This window comes from Pundamilia nyererei, unplaced genomic scaffold (genome assembly GCF_000239375.1).
Source record: "Pundamilia nyererei isolate P.nyererei 1_Seehausen unplaced genomic scaffold, PunNye1.0 scaffold00031, whole genome shotgun sequence".
Classification (NCBI taxonomy): Eukaryota; Metazoa; Chordata; class Actinopteri; order Cichliformes; family Cichlidae; genus Pundamilia; species Pundamilia nyererei.
In genome coordinates, this window is record NW_005187432.1 from 2,118,067 (window position 1) to 2,136,180 (window position 18,114).

Sequence of the window (18,114 nt, forward strand, 5' to 3'; positions counted from 1 at the left end):
GTTTGTTTTTTAATTTTAATAAAATGGAGGCCTACAGCCCACGTTGTATTTCAAATACTACAAATGAGTAGAGATCAAACTAATGACATCACAATGTGAGAATGCTGTCACCTATCCACCACCAGCACACCTTCTAGGTTATCACAGCTCTATTTTCTCTTGATAACTACTTTAGTGCGGCAACAGCTTATTTAAACAATGTATAGCTAACAAAAATTGAGTTAATGAAGTTTAACAAATAAAAATAAATGGATTTTAATGTATATCACATCAAATTTGACATTCTACAGATACAAATATAATATGGATGTTATTCATATATTTTGATGAGGATAATCATCCATTGAAAAAATATGAAAGCCCTCGATCAAAGTAATTTTAATTTGATTTGATTTCATTACTTTTTTCTTTTTTTTTTTTTAGAAAAGGGGTTGTATCGACTTCAAAAACCATGCAGTGTGAAAAGTAGAAATCGTGCCTCTTGCCCAACAAAGCCAAAGTGTGGTAACTAAATGGCTAAAGTTTCCTGTGGAAAAAAACAGTGTCCAGTATCAAACAACATTAGTTACTCCTCTTTGCCTTTGTGAGGCATGCTAAACTGTTGTGTGAGCTCATAACAAAAAAAAAAAGTTCCGCATCTACTGAAGTTTATTTGTTATTTATTTAAAAATGATCTGCAGGCTGTGCCCACTTCAAACGGGACCTCCTTTGAGTTTGCCGTGACTGAGAATGGACCAGTCTGTCGGGACTTGTACTCAACCCCTCAGTACAAAATGGACCAGCCCAGTGATGGCACAGGTGAGCTGTTTATTCATTCTATTATGAACATTTCTAGTCTGCAGTGAATCTGTAAAATAGTGCTGCTACCACGTAAAACATTCAAAATTGTCATTTTGATATTAATCATAAACACCTCTATTCAAAACTGCATGTTTTATTTAAATTTGTTTGATCATGTGAAACGTTTCAGTGTGACAAAGATATAGAAAAGGAGAAATCAGGAAGGTGGTTGAATTCCACATTTGTTTGTAAGGGTTTAATTAAGTTTCATATGCTTAGTTACAAACGCTAAATAAAATATAGAGTGTAACAGTAAAGATTTTTTCTGATTAAATTAACTTTTTTAAGTTTAAAAGTTTTTTAAGTTAACTGTGTGAGGAATAAATTGTCATAATCATAAAGTGATTGGAAGTAATTAAGTACCTTTGATGAAGGTACTTAACCAGTGAAGGTACTTTTACCAAATATGGTAAAAACTTATGTATGGTGTATTTCCACCATAACTTTTAAAATAGACGATACATGTTATGCAGTGAATTCAAATGTGCACAGTTAACAGTACATAAAAGCAGCAAAGATGGCTTCAAGATAAAGTAAATTATCTTTCACATTAAGTGTTAAATACATCTGCTACTTCACCCTTCCCGCCTTCATTTTGGTTTTATGTTTCACTTATTTGCAGCCGAGTTCACTGAATTGTTTTAAAGGTTTCCTTCACTTATTTTAGTTAATATAGTAGTTATGAGGTGAGATACTTAATAGCCTGTGAATATGGCTGTTTAATGTACTGAGGAACTTGTAAAGTCTTAAAAAACTTTTCAAGGGACATGAAAAGGGAAGATAGAGAAAGACTTGTTTGTGTTTCTGCCGAGTTACTTTAATGTGTAAAATCTGAGGTGTTTAGAGCTTTTTGCAAACTAAGAATCGAAAGTCAGAATCTGTCTTCTGTGCTTTGTGAAGTTAAACTCTCACAGTTGCCCCCAACTTTATGGAAGTGCAGTAATAGATCCACACAGTTCCACAGTAGAAGTGTTGTAATGAGCTGTTTGTTTGTCCAAACAGAGAAGAAAGAAGAGTGTGTGTATGAAGTGTGTTTGCCCCCGGAGGAGTCATCTGTGAAGGAGACCGAGAGTGAAGAGAATATAATAAAGAAAAAAGGAGTCGGTGCGATGGTCAAAATCTTCCACTTCATCATGAAACAAAGCTACATCGGTGCTCTCATATCCATGATGGTGAGCAATGTTGAAAGTCAGTGCTTAGTTTTGCTTAATAATATGAATGAAATTTTAGAAATATACATCTTACTTACTTTGTTGTTCTTACTTGTTCTCTTAAAATGCGCTTGCTGTTTATATGAACAGATTAATTTGACATTCAAGCTTTATATCCAGAGAGTAACAGGCCCAAACCCACAAACCTGGTGGAAAAATGTCGTTTGCAAAACACTCCTGCCTGCTCGATCAACATCAATGCCCTTGAGCAAGGCACTGAACTTCTTTATGCTCCAGTGGAACTACTGGCTGGCTAGCAGTAGGAAACTGTGGCTTTACTGGGCAGCGTCTATGGTTGCATGTGTGGCAGAATGCAACCAAAAATGAGCATCTGTTCTCAGTTTAGACATTCCTGGAGTAATTAATGTTTTTTTTCTTTTACAGAAATACAAGTAGCGCTACTGTTTGTTAAATTGTTGTCATGTCACGACAGCATATGTTGCTCCAAAATATCAGCGTACTTGTCAGAGCTAATGGCGCCTTCACAGAACTGCAAGTTAGCGTTCCCAAAGGCACTGACGCAACTCCAAACGTTGCTGGTAACAATCTGTCCTTTGCTCTGGAGTGCACAGCCTGATTTTACTAAAAGAGACCAGAAATATTGATTTGTCTAACCACACTGCAAGTTACCACTATGTGACAGTCCATCGCACCGAGCCTCTGAGCACTGAGGAGCGGACGGCTGTGTTTCGCACGATGACATTTGCAAATTTTAGCCTAACGATTACACTGGCACTTGTGTTATATCGCCTATAGATAAAGATTTGTGATGTAGCACCTTAGGATTGTGTCTTTGATCTCTATGTAAATAAATTCCTTCAGAATCCTGAATTCCTGAAATCATTGAATTATGTTTTTCACTACGAAAAATTTATTATTCAAAAGTCTTCCTACTTTTCTTTGAAGAATATTGTTTAAAAACCTTTTTCTCATTCAGTCATGGGAAAATGTCAGTGCTGAAAGGACTAAATGCTGCTTTTATAACAAATCATAATTACCATCTTCTAAATACATCAGCAGTCTCAAATTGCATAGTTACCATACTTTTTGTTTTGTTGCCATTACTGTTTTTTTTAATTTGCGTTATTTATTTTAATCAGTTAGTTTAGCAATAAATTTGTTCAAATACCTGTTAAATAATTTAAATGTTACTGTTTTTATTGTTATTTAACAGTAAGTTAACAGTCTGTAATTCTAAACTTGACAAATGCTGATACACCAGTGCAAATCTCAATTTTTGGGAGGCCATAGACAAGATCTTTGCAAAATTTTTACCAAAATGTTTGAGCATTAAATTGAAAATTAAAAAAGTTATTGATGCTGTTGCTTCATTACTTTGTCATGTTATGCATTATAACAAACGTACACATTTTTAGTCATCTGTGTTTGGATCTCAGTCGTCTTTGCGGGTCTGAATAGTAGAAACTGATTTATATTTAAAAATAAAATTAAGCCAAAGTAACGAATCATTGTTGTATTAATTCTGTCAGAAGTGAAAAACGGTTTGATGATCATCTGGAAATCTGCTTCTCTTTGTGTTTGTGTATATATGTGTGTTTGTGCGTGTGGTTTCTGCGCCAACGCACTATTTCCGAGCAGTAGTCATATTTGGCCTTCCTTAGTCATTCATGACTGCAGCATTTGTTGTAAATTTTTCTCTCCAATTTGTTTGTCTCCAGGCGTGGAGCATCACATACGTCAGCTGGCTGACGTTCGTCTTCCTCATCTGGTCCTGCCTGCTGTGGATGGTCCGTGATCGGAGGCGCTACGCCATGCTGTCGTCTCCCTTCATGGTGGCCTACGGCAACCTGCTGATAGTTCTGCAGTACATTTGGACTTTTCCGGACATGGATTACAGCAAAGTCAAAGGCTTCTTTGTTGAGAAGAAAAACCCATTCCACTCACTTTCATCTAAGGTTTGGGAGTTCACATTAGCCAAACAACTAAACCTGACATTTAGCTTGACAGCCTGCAATCTTGACCACTTAACATGGTTTAATATGTGCAGGGATTTAACATGTACTCTGCATATGCTGCACCAAGCTTTATTTTTTAAGATTCTGAAACAATCTCGCTAACAAATTGTGTCTCTCCACTACTCGGTTAATAATATAAGACAGTGTAGTTATGCAATGTGCTCCTGAAGAAGGTCAGGTTTTAGTGTTTTGACATGTGTTGGAATAACTCTAAGGCGTTCAGGTTTCCAGCTACTGTACTTGACCTGATTATGTCTGGAATGAGATTTTATGATTTTATGCAACACACAAACTTGGAATTACCGTAACGTATTTTTTAAATTACTCACATTTCTGTTGTAGTGCAGAGCGTATGTGTTTATTAATTTAAAGAGTGAAGATGCATTGCACTGTATTTCACACCTGGGTGAAAAATGATGGCTAATGATGTTTATTTAAAGAGTCGATGCAGACAAATTTAGACAATCCAAGTATAGTTTACAAACTCATGTCTGATTTACTACATGCAGTATACAGAATATCCTCTTGTGTTATTTTGACCATCAGTATTTTTGGTCCCACACAGTTAAAGTAAACTCTGTGTGATTTGTTGTTTCATCTTTTTGTTTTTTTTGCTCCTCGTCTTTTTTAAAAAGGTCCTTTGTATGCTGACCTTCTGGTTACTGCTGAGACAGACGCTTACAGAGAGACAAGAAAAACAAAAGGAAGACAGCACTGGTCTCTTAGACGTTCATGTAGAGGATCAGAAGAAGCAGGGTAAGCTCTATGCTATTATTTTGTTGTCTTACAGTAGTATATACGTAAAGAGTTTATAAACAGGTTATAGGCATGACCTATGTTACAATAAACTTAAACTTATTTTAAAAAATGCTTAGGAAATATACAAACTTTGTTAACAACAATGAAAAACATGAACAAATATCTCTTACAAGTATTACAATTAGCACATAATGGCATTGGAAAACTTATGATAGAGACTTTTAACACTGATCAGCAATGTCACTGGAGATCTTGGGTGGGCCCAAAGAATTTTAAAGAAGAAGAAAATATGCCTTTATTCATTCATTAGAAATAAAAATCCAGAAACAAATATGGTCTACTAGACTGTAAAATGCAAAACTGCTTTTACAGAGGAAGAGGAGTCTGAGGAGGGAGGGGAACAGGACCTCATGCACGTCCTTGGTAACATGGTGATGGCTCTGATGGTCAAATATTGGATCTACATCTGCGGTAGCATGTTCTTCATCGTCACCTTTGAGGGACGTATCGTCATGTACAAGATCATCTACATGATGATGTTCCTCTCCTGTGTGGCGCTATACCAGGTACGCACCGAAAGCACGCCAAGTGATTGACAATAAACATGCTGACGTTTCTATTTGAGATGTACAAGTGCATCCCAAAAAAATGGAATATTGTGATACATTTATTTATTTTTTGTTTTTTGTAATTTAATTCAAAAGGTGAACAATGACAGTGTGTATTCATAGCACGTAAGGTGAAATATTTCAAGCCTTTAATATTTAAATTTTTATGATTACGGCTTTAAAAATCAGAAATTCAGTATCTTAAATTATTAAATACGAAATTTCAAGTTTGAGTAAATGACTGTCCAAAAAGTTAATATCTTGGTCTACTACGGTAGAGGCAGCCTAGATCATGTGGAAGCTAACTTGACAGTTTTCCATATGGGTCTTCGACGCCCTTCTTAATGGAAAGTTGACTGGAAGATAAAGGTGTGACAAGAAAAGGTGCTCAAGGAGCAAGGATGCTTGTGCAGACATCAGAAGCATCTTACTTGGGTTAAGGAGAGGAAGAAATGGACTGGTCGTCTGGTTACTTTCAGATGAAAGTACATTTCTCATCATGTTTTCAATTTCCACTCTTCCCCTACTCGTAAACAAAACTCTGAGACACTTAAACTCCACCACTTTGCAACTGAGAGCCATGGCCCTGGACTTGAAAGTGCTACTTCTTAGTCCTTCATCGATAATCGAACCGGCAACATGCTAATCACTTTCATGCCACACCACACTGATGCAGTAATTCATGGTGAAGGAGCCCCAACCAACAGGACTGGATATTTCTTTATTGTAATTTAAAAAAAAAAAAATCTAATAATTTAAGATGCTGATACTTCACTTTAAATGTAATAAATATCAAATATTTTAACATCTACAAACAAAAAATGAATTTTTTCACTATTACATTTTTTTGTGTTAGGACCAGTTTGTGATGGTTTGTGACCAGCTTTGAGGCCAAAGGTCAATTTGTGGATATCTTCAAGGTCACAGCAGCTTTGACAAAACATCAGTATTTTGGGAATAAGGATCAGTAATGACTTTTAAATGTCTTTGGCATTTATTAAACAACCATGAGACACATAATTCACAACTGTAAAGTGAAATGTATTGTTATTGTATTTGATGGAAATGATGCAGTTTAACATTCTTCCAATTTAGGGAATGTAATTGATTTTCATTCTGCTAAAAGGTCAATGGACTAAAGATATAAAACCATAATACATATGCATTTAACAGGGGGAAAATATACAAGGCCAAGCATACTAACAGTGCTTATTATAAAGAATTGCCTTCTGTTTATGTGTAAATACCTTGCGTATTTCTATATTATTTATTATTAACATTTGGGGAATATGTGGGATGTTTAAAATCGTGATCTGTATAATTGTTTTCGAAGCCTTCCAAATGTGGCGACCTGTGAAATAAGGATATTTAATGTTGTTTATAATTTTTGGAGTATATATTTAAAGTGTAGATATGAATATGATGCCATAAACGTCCCAAATTCAATTTCCCAAACACAGAATTTGCTGTCATTTGTTAAGTGAGTTCATAAAGTATGTGCTTTCCAGGTCCGTAGCACATTTTGTATTCCTAACTCCCAGCAACAGCCAGAGGCAGACTGAGAAGTCACATAAATCCAGATGTCCTCTTCTAATTCTTGTCATGAAGGTGCACTATGAGTGGTGGCGAAGGATCCTGAAGTACTTCTGGATGTCGGTGGTTATGTACACCATGCTGGTTCTCACAGTTGTCTACACCTTCCAGTTTCCTGAGTCAATACACACCTGGGGTAACATGACAGGCCTGGATAAAAAAGGGTGAGCGCCACTGAGCAACTGCCGGTCTGAGCGGCAGGATACAGATTCACTGCCTACGTTTCCCAGAGAGGCACAGCTTATGGCTTAGTCATCAAACCAACTGTTTGTCTTGAGCTTTTTTGTTTTGTTTTGTTTATTTTAGTAGCTTTGCCCTGCTAGCGTAGCAAAGCATATGTATAGTGGCTTTAGTTGGGGATGGAGGAGAATTTTAGAACAGAATTCACAGATGTCTTATTTTCTTTGATTTCTTTTAAGTAGACATATAGGTAGATATTCATGATGTTACCTAGAAAATCTATTACAAATTGTAGTAGTTCCGTTCTAGCTGGCCAGAGTAAAACTACTTTACTATGTATCTGTTCTTCCAATTTATAGAGCATAGTTGCCTCACAGCTCTGGAAGATGAACCTGCATATTTTAGTAATGAAAAAAGCTACAGGAAAGACTGAAACTATTGTTTCTTGTTTAAAGAAATATACCTACACACTCTACCTCAAGTAGTATACTTAGTTATGTTAATATACTCAGCCATACAAATATAATCAACTATAGTTGATATGTGATTGTTAAAAGCCAATAAACAGAAAATGATATTGTTACAGTGTGCCTGATTACTCGTAACGGCTGTGTCCAGGGGCACTATGATATTAAACTGTTTTTCTGTAACATACCATTGTAGTGGTTATATATATATATTTTTTTATTTCATTTTTATTTTGAGTTTGGTTTGAGTAAGTTCAGATTTAGTTTTCAGACCTCCCAGTCTCAAACATAGGTGCCAGTGCCTCGTCACGCTTGCTGTGTTGGCAAATTTGACTAAATTACCTTAAGTACTTTAACTATAATTACAGTGATTTAAAGGGTAAGGGTCACATTTATGTGAGAATTTCTTTACATTTTCATGTAAACGGAATAAAGTCTTTTGGTTTAAGGTCATACTGTAGATTGCTATGATGTCACAATAAACCCCCAACATATAATTATTACAAAATGTTATATAAACACCTGGTAGTATTAGATGATGAATAGATTAGATTTTATCTACAGAGTCAATATTCAGCTTCGCTGTGCTCAGTCTTCCAAACTTCAGCAGTTCTTCACACAGTAACCTTGGGAGTGATTTAAGCTTAATCTCACAGTTTTCTGTTTCCTTTGAAATGTTTGTGAATGCAGTCTGGAAGCCCTGGGCTTGAAGCAGTTCGAGCTGGGCGAGCTGTTCATCAGGATTTTCATTCCCACGTCCTTCTTGCTGGCGTGTATTCTCCACCTGCACTATTTCCATGACCGCTTTCTCCAGCTCACTGACCTCCAGGCTGTAGTGGCTAAAGAAGAGAGCACTATCTACAGGTGAGACACATGCTGCTTTTTTTCAATTCATACTTATAACAACAGTAAAGGGAAGTTGTTTAGATATAGAAATGGTAGAAAATGTGGTTTTATGGGGTTATCGTGATTCAGAATCATTGTAAGTACATTTTCTTTGCTTTGAAACTAAGTGTCTTTTCTCCTTGTAACTTGGAAGCTTTTGGTTTGCTGTAGAGCCCGACCGACACCAATACCGATATTTGGTGATCTAAAAATCCGAAATATCGGTCAGTATTTTGCTTTGTTTCATGCACACAAACAGATTTCCCTAACATTTATTATGTGTAGTTTTTTACAATTTCATACCAAGATAGTGCAGAATAAAAATAAACTTGTTTTATTGTGGATTAATTGTGGAGAATAGTGCCCTCTGTTGCACTCATAACATCGCTGAAGGGTGTTTCCCCTTTTTCTTCTTTGCTTTTTTAAATTTTCATTTATCAGCCAGTAAATGAAAATGATATGCCTGATATATCGGAAAATATTGGCCCATGCGGTCATGCAGTAATGCAGTATATTGGTCATCTGATATATCAGTCAGTCTTTAGTTTGCTGTGCCGCCCCACCCTGACTTCTGCTTGTTACATTTTGTACTTCACAACTCCAGTGCAAATTGATTAGTAGATAATTATTGCAATAAATTTCCACTACTCACGAAGTAGGCATGTAAAACCCAGTTCATCCGCTTTTATGTCACACCTTGTTATACGGCCGCTGTAACCTCATCGGTCATTGCGTGCTGTGTCGTGCAGCTGTGTGTCATAACATGCACATTTCACAGTCTGCGGCATGGGTCATTTAACTTTAGCGTTGTTTTTGTGGATTTTGTTGTTCTGCTACCACTTGCTCAGCTCTTCTTCCCTCTGCTTCTCTCCGTCACCTGCTGCTTTCTATCTTCTCCGCCTGTTTCACTCACAGCCACGCCAAAGTCAATGGGCGTGTCTATTTAATCATGAATAGGTGGGTATTTGCTCGCTTTCTGTAGCATCAATCACCATCCCATGTCACCTCTGAATCTTAGCGTTTTCTTCCTTTTGCAATACATCCTCAGCACCCACAGTGACTTACCCCTCTTACCTTGTTTTTGATGGTATTTTATTGAGAATCTGAAATATCTTGCACCTGAAGATCAGGTATTTTTCATGACATGACTGGTTTTCTTTTTTGGGGTTTTGGGGTTTCTTTATTTTGCCTGTAGCCTCCTCTTATTTGGATTTTCTATGTTTTGTTTTTTAATAAAAAATGTTCTACTTCTGACAGGCAATAAACTTACTCATGCATGTTTAAAACTGCAAAAAGTTCTTGCTCCCCTCCACTAGCTTTACACTGATCCACACCCTGATCTATGCACTGAACCCCAGAAAATTACCCCCTTCCTATAAAAGCTCGCCTCCCCCAAACCACTGGAGTCCTGCAGCCAGTTTTCGTGCATTTTAAAATGACGTTTCAGTCTGTTTTTGTGTCAGTTTCTCTTCTCACTGTTTATGATGACTTCTGTGTAACTATATTGTTCTGAGCAGCATCAAAGAAAAAATTCCCACTCCACAGAGCAAGTAAGTGTGACTACCAAACACCAAAATGCTCGTCTTGACATGCAGCCAGTCCGTGCAAGCCAAACCTGAACCTTGACATGGCTCCATTATTGCCTGAAAAGACATTGAAGGATTAAAGCCTCCCCTTAGTTGTTTATCTGCTGCTCAAAGATCAGACACCATGAATACAACACGTATTTTTTTAAAGAATGCAGCAGGAATGTGCACTGCTTTTAGTTTGAAATGCCTGATGAAACACTGCTCTGTTGTTCAGTTAGCAGAACGAGCAGATTCCCATCCTGCATCGGAGTCATTTGACAGTCATCTTGACCTTGTGTATAATTTTTCAAGTATTTATATACTTATGAGGACAGAATACCTTAGAAAATAATAAAAGAGATTTTTTGTTTTTTTTGTTTTTAGGGATTTGGTTTTTGTTCACTGTGCTGATGTCTTGGTCGAGTTTAAGATCAGATGCAGATAAATTTATGGAATATTAGGACAAAAAACTTACGAGGAACACCTCTTCTTATCTTACAATATTGATCGTAGCATATCCCTGTAGATATGTCTGTATGTATCCCGTCGCCTCCTTTTTAAACAGTTATCATAACTATTTATTAATAATCTTCAAATGTACATATATGACCCAATGGTCACCAAAATTTGTATCCACTAAATACCAACTATGAAGATTTTTATCACAAGAAATGCTGGTTGGATTGTATCGATAAAGGATTGAGAATTAAATATATTTTTTTTATATCTCTACTACCAAACAGTTTCTAGTCTTTTTTTTTTGTTTATAATTTTGTTTATTTTTATATATTTCTTTTGGGTTTTATGTGTCTTCACTTCCCATTTGTCCTTTACCTAAACGAAATATGGGTAAAAACATTATCAAATCTAGGAGCGTATTCATGCTCGAACCAATAATGCCTTTATTGGAAGTTTTGAATTTAGTTGCCACATGATCCACAATTACAATTTACAACATATAATTTGACGTTTTTTAATGGATTATTTGGACATAAAAACAGACCAGCAACAGCAGTGAGTGCTGGCATGAAGATAGCAAGTGGAAATAAAAACAAAAAAAGACACATTAGTCCTGAACCTGTACAAACACAACCATTACTGCTGTCCTGTCAGGTTCACACCATTCACACTCTATGGTTAACACACAAAATATGGAAATTGTACAGTTCCATAACAACATGATAAATAATAAAATGTTTAACAACAACAGGAGCAATCATATTTAAAATCCGTAAGTCACAGAAGGTCCTCATATGTATATTAATACAGATCTGTGCCCAGGGTTGCGTGTTCGTGTGTGTTTTTGTGTAATAACTTCTGCCGTGTCTTCAGACTGGTGGACCCGGATGGCAGCCTGCCAGACCTCAGCATGCTCAGTGCCAGCTCGGTGGACGCGATGCTTCTCAGAGAGGAATGTGAAACACATGTAAAGCAGAACATGCAGGAGGGTTGGGATATGGAGAAAGAGAAGGAGCAGGCCCTGGTGGTGGTGATGGATGACACTGACATGACTAATGAGAAGCCCGGGAGCTTGTCTGACCCACGGCAGTCCAGCACAGAGGAGAGCCAACAGTGCAGTGCGAAGACCGAGCCGGAGCCGAGCACAGAGCAGAGCTCAGGTACCGAGCAGCACGGCGGGTCCATGACCTTAAATGTGATTTCAAAAATACTGTGAAATATTTCACTTGATCTAATTCATTTTTGTCTAATCAAGCATAACATTCAACTACTAAAATATTTTTTTCTGTATAGAAACACTAATAAACATTTAGAATTTATTGTCTTAAAAAAATTTTCTATGTAAAACGATTAATTTAGAAGTTCATGGTTAACGACAACAATTATGCTTTAGTATTAAAAATAAAATTTTGATTAAAGAGCAAATTCATATTGGTGGATTAACCATTACAGAAAACAAAAATGATTTTTGGTAATCACCAATCCTGTTAAATTAGGGCATCTTACATTGGCTGGTGGTCTAATAAACTATTGCATTGTGGGTGAAAGCTTTAAAGTTTTTGGAAATATCTAAGTCAGACATTAATCAAGTGTAAACATTAAGCCACTGAAACAAATTTTTCTATTCAAAAATGAAAGTAAATAATTTTAATTTCACATCTTAATCAAAATAACACTCTGTTTGTATGTCAGTAAATTAGAAATTTGATTTAAAACTGCAATAATTATGTTTTAGCATTAGTTTCCACATAAACTTTAATGTCAAAACTGTGTTTGTGACGGAACATTTCTGTCAAAGCAGCATGTTTCTTTTTTTATAAAAGGAAATGGCACATTAATATCATGCTGATTGCAAGTATGTCATAGACATACGCGTGATGGTAATAAAAACCTAGCCAGCGCACGAGTCATGCATCATGCATTTAGTGCTAAGCCTTTCAGTTTGCTCTCAAGTTCATTGTGGTCTTTAAAGGTCAAAGCTCTGTGCTGCCGCCCTGGTATCTTCTGCCTGCGCTCACACCAGCCAGCCACTGCTGCAGAATTTGTAAAAGCGGTTGTACTGCAGGTTTTTTGTTTTCAGCCGATTTATCTTGCATTACGACACAGCACATAGCTCAAGCGCCTGCTTTTACCCTCCTGCTAAGGCCGACCAAAGCTGCATTACTAGCATATTTACACAGACAGTCTTGAATGAAAATGTTGTTTGCATGCACAGAAAATAAAATGGGTGATAAAACACAACCCTGCGGCCCTGCAGGGCCTCTTAGTTTATAATGAGTTGTGGGCTGTACGAGGTATATTCTCTCAGAGTTTCTTAGCCAAACAATGGGGCCTCTATTAAAGCCTGAGATAATATGGATTTTGTAAACGTATACTCGCTCTACCACAATATAGTGGCTTTTATGGGAATATGAAACAAATTATAAAGTCCTGTTTCTCAGCTAAATAAAACAGCAGTTTGGAATTTGCTTGTTAATACATTTTTTAAGCTCATTCTCATCAAACTTCACAACTTTAATATTGGAAAAAATGATGTTAACAATCCTGTAGCAGCTTCAGAATTAATATGAAACACGTGTTTGCTACCATAAAGTAACCAAAAAATTGAAATTACATTGCTGGAATTTAGTTTCTAATAGTTTACTCTTCGTCTGTAAACAGACTAATGAAGTGGAGGAGTAATTGTTTTAGGCTTAATTAAATATTTACAGCAAGGTATTAGTGAGTAAAAGCTCTATTTTCTTTACTTTTTTACTTTGATATCAAACATTCTTTAAATTTGTTAGATTAATATGCATTATTAGCTTCATATTAATCTAACATGAATCTGTATTGATTTATTTATTTTTAATCAATAGAGGGGATGACTCTAAAAATACCACGGCTGCATCAATTACATATATATATAAAGGGCTATAAAGAAGGAACTGTATATCTGCCTTTCATTTCTGAATGAACTGTAGAAAATTACAAACATGTGGAGTGGCAGCTAACGTTGTCCTGAAGTGAAGCTTGTGCAATCTCCCAGCTTAAGTTGACAAACTTGCAGGTGAAAAATAGAAGTAACAGGGATATTCGTTTTTAAACACTTTCCGTTTGCACCTCTTCAGTCTTGTCACTTTCCCATTTAAACGTGTCTGGTTTTTGTCTCTTTTTCCTCAGACCTGAAGAATAAATGGCACCTTGTGGTTGACCGTCTGACAGTGCTCTTCCTCAAGTTCCTGGAGTATTTCCACAAACTGCAGTTGTTCATTTGGTGGTTACTGGAGATCCATATCATCAAGATCGTTTCCTGCTATGTTGTCATGGTTGCTATCAAAGAGGTATGAAAGCTGAAGAATTGACTTACTTTTGTACCTGCAGCAAGACAAACTTAAACCTGCCTGAAAGTCATATTTTATTTTATTTGGTCAGCTTTCATATCAAACACCACAGGTGGTAATGTGTTTCCCTTCCTGTTGGTGCTAAAACTGAGTACTGTTTATAACTGCTTTTACTTGGGTCCCATCTTCTCTTTCCTGCCTTTGTTAGCACTCCGCAGTATATCCTGGAGAGGCGCTGCTATTTTAGTGTGATTACTTCTCAGATACACAAATAAAGCTGATGTCGTTCAGCACTAATCTAAATTGAACTGTTTACTATATCGCATACAAGCCAAATAATAGTGTGGGGGATTCTGGAGAATTGTAACAGCTTCTACACTTTGGAGATGTAAAGAAGAGTCTGAGATTTTTTGAGTTTACACATGAACCATACCAGTCTTATGAAAACTCATTTGACAGTCTTTACAGTCATAGTAAAAAGATAAGCTAAAAAATAGTGCCATTATTAATTTAACAAAAGTTAATCCAAAATAAAAAACCGTGTATTAAAACAGTACACCCCATTATTCGGTAGCTTAGAGAGCTTCCTGAATAACTTAAAGTACAGTAATCATTTTCTATCTGGCTTCATCAGCTTCCCACGTCATTGTGGAGGAATTTTAGCCCACTCATAGGAATTCATGTAGGTCAGGTTTTTACTGGGTCACTGCTTTTTAGATTAGTTTTTGATAAATAAATGATGACACAGTATAGTGTCAGTGTCAGGGCTGGGTATCGATCGGTTTCTTTTATCGATTCGATTCCAATTCCCAAGGTCCCGATTTTGACTGAGACAGTCAGAAATATTATAATTCTGATAAATTATCAGTACATATGCTTATTTTTATATCTATGTATACAAAGCTGACACTTGTGAGACTTAATAAGAGGTGGGGGCATCACAGCAGATGTCTTTGTGTTGAAGTAACTGAAAAATATGAAGGAGATTTTCCTTGCCTGACTTTTTATATCAAATAAATTATTCTGCAGTAGATCAAAAACGGAAGAAAACCATGAATCAACATATGAACATTACCTGATGCTGCTGAAGTGAAACAGAGCAATGTTAAAGAGTTTTGCAATTTGTCATACTTTTAAAAAGTTTACATTTCTTCGGTATTGAACAGCAGAAATGAGCCTCTCTTGTCGGAGGCGAAACAGCGAGCGACAACGCTGTGCACAATTGTGTTGGCAGCAAAAGTAAGAGGGAATTAATGACGATGTTTATCAGACATGAAGCGTAGTTTTGATCTTCTTTTGCTGCTGGTTCAGTGAATTTTTCAATCATCACTGATTTACACCTGTTTTCTTTTCAGTGTACAATGTGTGTGTGTGTGTGTGTGTGTGTGTGTATTGTTAAAAATTTATAGCCGTAGCTGTGGAAAAGAGGTATGAATGACAAAGTTTTTTTGTCCTCATCACATCTATTGTCTTTTGTCCAGGTGTCTTTGTTCAACTATGTGTTCCTTGCATCCTGGGCGTTTGCACTGCCGTACAGCCAGTACCGGCCCCTTGCCTCTAGTGTTTGCACTGTCTGGACGTGTGTCATCATTGTATGTAAAATGTTGTACCAGCTGGACTTAATAGATCCCAGCAAGTACTCCAAGAACTGCACTTTGGTAAATATTAATGCTTCTCAACCAAAGTTGTATAGAATACATGCTGTTCTTTAGCATTGTCCCTATTATCCTTAATTAAAGCCAGATTTTTTGTAGCTTCTCTTGATTTTGATTGATGTGCGCCTGCTTTATGTCATGATTTTTGTTGGCGTTGGGCATAAAAACTCTGGAATAAAATGTTTGCATTCCAAAAGAGACAAAAAGCCTTACTGCTAGTTTCCAAGATTTGAATTAAAGTACTATGGTTCTTTGAAGCTCCATATTTTTTATTCTTGGATTCTTCTAGTAAAGCTTTGGATGATTTACAGATCAAATAAGCCTTGTTTATCGTATACTCACCTTAGATGAGCTACTAACTTCATCCATTCCAGGAGATCTGAAACAACAAGTTGTTTTAGATCCTCTGCCTTTGAGCTAGGTGTCTTCCCATTGTCTGACCCTTATAAAAAGAAAGTTTAAATTACAGGTTGGTGGGACTTCTATGCTTACAACCAAAGCAGTGTGTCTGAAATGACCAAAATAGGCTATATCTGCTCTCTCTGACATCATTCAGAGCCAAGGGTAGAAAAAATCTTTCTTAAAATTAGCGTTTAGAGCAGCCTGAAATTTTGCCTCATAGCGACTTACTCTTACGGAACTCGATATTTGAAACTTTGACCATGTTTGATGAAAACATAATTCCTACTTTAGGCCTAGTTTTTAATTCTACTAGACTGGAAAACTGACCCATTGTGTTTTTGTCCACAAACTCAACAAAGAAGAGTTTAATGTTACCAGAATCTTTGTTGTATGACGGAAGAGTGGATCCAGCCAACTGGGTGGGCCTCAGGAAGTATGACGACCTGCTGGGCTACCTGAGGGTAAGGTCGAAATGAACCACAGTTCTTTTATCGTTGTTATACACTGCCTATTAGACTCTTTATTCTTTATTATTTATAGAGCAATTAAGTCTTATGTAGATGATGAGTTATATGTTTGACAGTTAGGAGGAATATTTGTAAGATTCTTTTGTGAGTATCTTTCCCCATCCCCTGGACCTTTTAGGGGAACTTAATACTTGTGAGATCACAGACTCTGAATACTTAGAATTTCTATTTTATTTAGTTAGCAGTGGTTTTCATATTGAAACATCTCATTATGTGTTTGTTGGCATAATGAAAAGCCAGACTGGGATTCAGATCATCCCTCTGTGTGGTTTCATCTCCACTGTCTAAGAGCAAAAGGGAATTTCTTATTAGATTTTCTTTGTAATTGTTTCAATGTGCAGTACTGAAATCAGTCACTAGGGATACAGCAAATCACATCTTGATTGCAGTCTTGTAAGTCGGGTTTGTGTTTTTGTTTTCTTCACACTTTTAGTAGTTTAATGTAATTCACTTGACCTTGTGAAAATATGAAGTGCCAATCAAATGTTGCCAATAACTGGAACTATTCTGCAGTTTTTGTCCTTTAAATGAGTAAAACCAGCAATGTTAAAGTTGCTCTCTGGATACTCCCCAACCCGTCGTCTGTAATCCTCAGCCCATTTAATCACATTTAAATATTTTTTAAAACTATATTATAAAAACACAGTTTATAAAAACTAAGCATTTTGGGGAATTTTCTCTTCCGACCATCTGAGCAGAACAACTTCTGGATGCTGGCTCTGTTAGCATTGGAGGTAACCATCTACCGCCATCAGAAATACTTCAGACTGAGGAACAAATTGTCACCTCCCGCTGCCAGGATTATCTTTCATGACATCACACGACAGCACCTGGACATCAACATTGTCTGCTTCATCAAATACTTCATCAACTATTTCTTCTACAAGTTTGGACTTGAGGTAGGTGGCATAATGAAGTAGAAATAGTTAAATTGGGGCGATCGTGGCTCAAGAGTTGGCAGTTCGTCTTGTAATCGGAAGGTTGCCGGTTCGAGCCCCAGCTTGGACAGTCTCGGTCGTTGTGTCCTTGGGCAAGACACTTCACCCACCACCTACTGGTGATGGCCAGAGGGGCCAATGGCGCGATATAGCAGCCTCACTTCTGTCAGTCTGCCCCAGGGCAGCTCTGACTACAACTGTAGCTTGCCTCCACCAGTGTGTGAATGTGAGAGTGAATGAATAATGGAATTGTACAGCGCTTTGAGGTTCTCGAAAAGCGCTCTATAAATGCAACCCATTATTATTATTATTAAAATGTGTACTGTGCTACACTGCTTCATGTACACTCCTCTTGTGTTTCCCTTAGACTTGCCTGCTGTTGGTCGTCAACGTCATAGGGCAGCGTATGGACTTCTATGCCATGCTTCATGCTTTTGCCTTAATAGCGGTGCTGTACAGGCGTAGAAGGAAAGCCATTGCTGAGATTTGGCCCAAGTACTGCTGCTTTCTGGCATGCATGCTTACTGTTCAGTACTTCGTCTGCATCGGGATCCCACCTGCAGCCTGTAAAGGTTTGTGTAATCAAATGTGCCAGATTGCACTCACAATAACCAGACACTTGGTGAGTCAAAAGCTGATTAATTTCCTCGTAGAAGCCATTCTTAACAATGTGTCTGGTCCAGATAACTGACTGATTCTCCAAGATGCTTATCTATCTCATTA

The 18,114-nt window shown here is 36.9% G+C and overlaps 1 protein-coding gene across 4 annotated transcripts in view; it reads left to right on the forward strand.

The window, feature by feature from the left end:
• Positions 1-18,114, forward strand: part of piezo2b (piezo-type mechanosensitive ion channel component 2b) — a 90,426-nt gene that overhangs the window by 38,501 nt on the left and 33,811 nt on the right. For all 4 annotated transcript variants that reach the window (XM_013909813.1, XM_013909815.1, XM_013909816.1 and 1 more), the window contains 13 exons: positions 681-798; positions 1,843-2,012; positions 3,731-3,967; positions 4,663-4,783; positions 5,159-5,352; positions 7,003-7,151; positions 8,325-8,498; positions 11,420-11,706; positions 13,709-13,869; positions 15,351-15,527; positions 16,286-16,387; positions 17,152-17,352; positions 17,759-17,963. In XM_013909813.1, the coding sequence (XP_013765267.1) occupies positions 681-798; positions 1,843-2,012; positions 3,731-3,967; positions 4,663-4,783; positions 5,159-5,352; positions 7,003-7,151; positions 8,325-8,498; positions 11,420-11,706; positions 13,709-13,869; positions 15,351-15,527; positions 16,286-16,387; positions 17,152-17,352; positions 17,759-17,963 (2,296 nt within the window). The remainder of the gene's footprint in view (positions 1-680; positions 799-1,842; positions 2,013-3,730; positions 3,968-4,662; positions 4,784-5,158; positions 5,353-7,002; positions 7,152-8,324; positions 8,499-11,419; positions 11,707-13,708; positions 13,870-15,350; positions 15,528-16,285; positions 16,388-17,151; positions 17,353-17,758; positions 17,964-18,114) is intronic.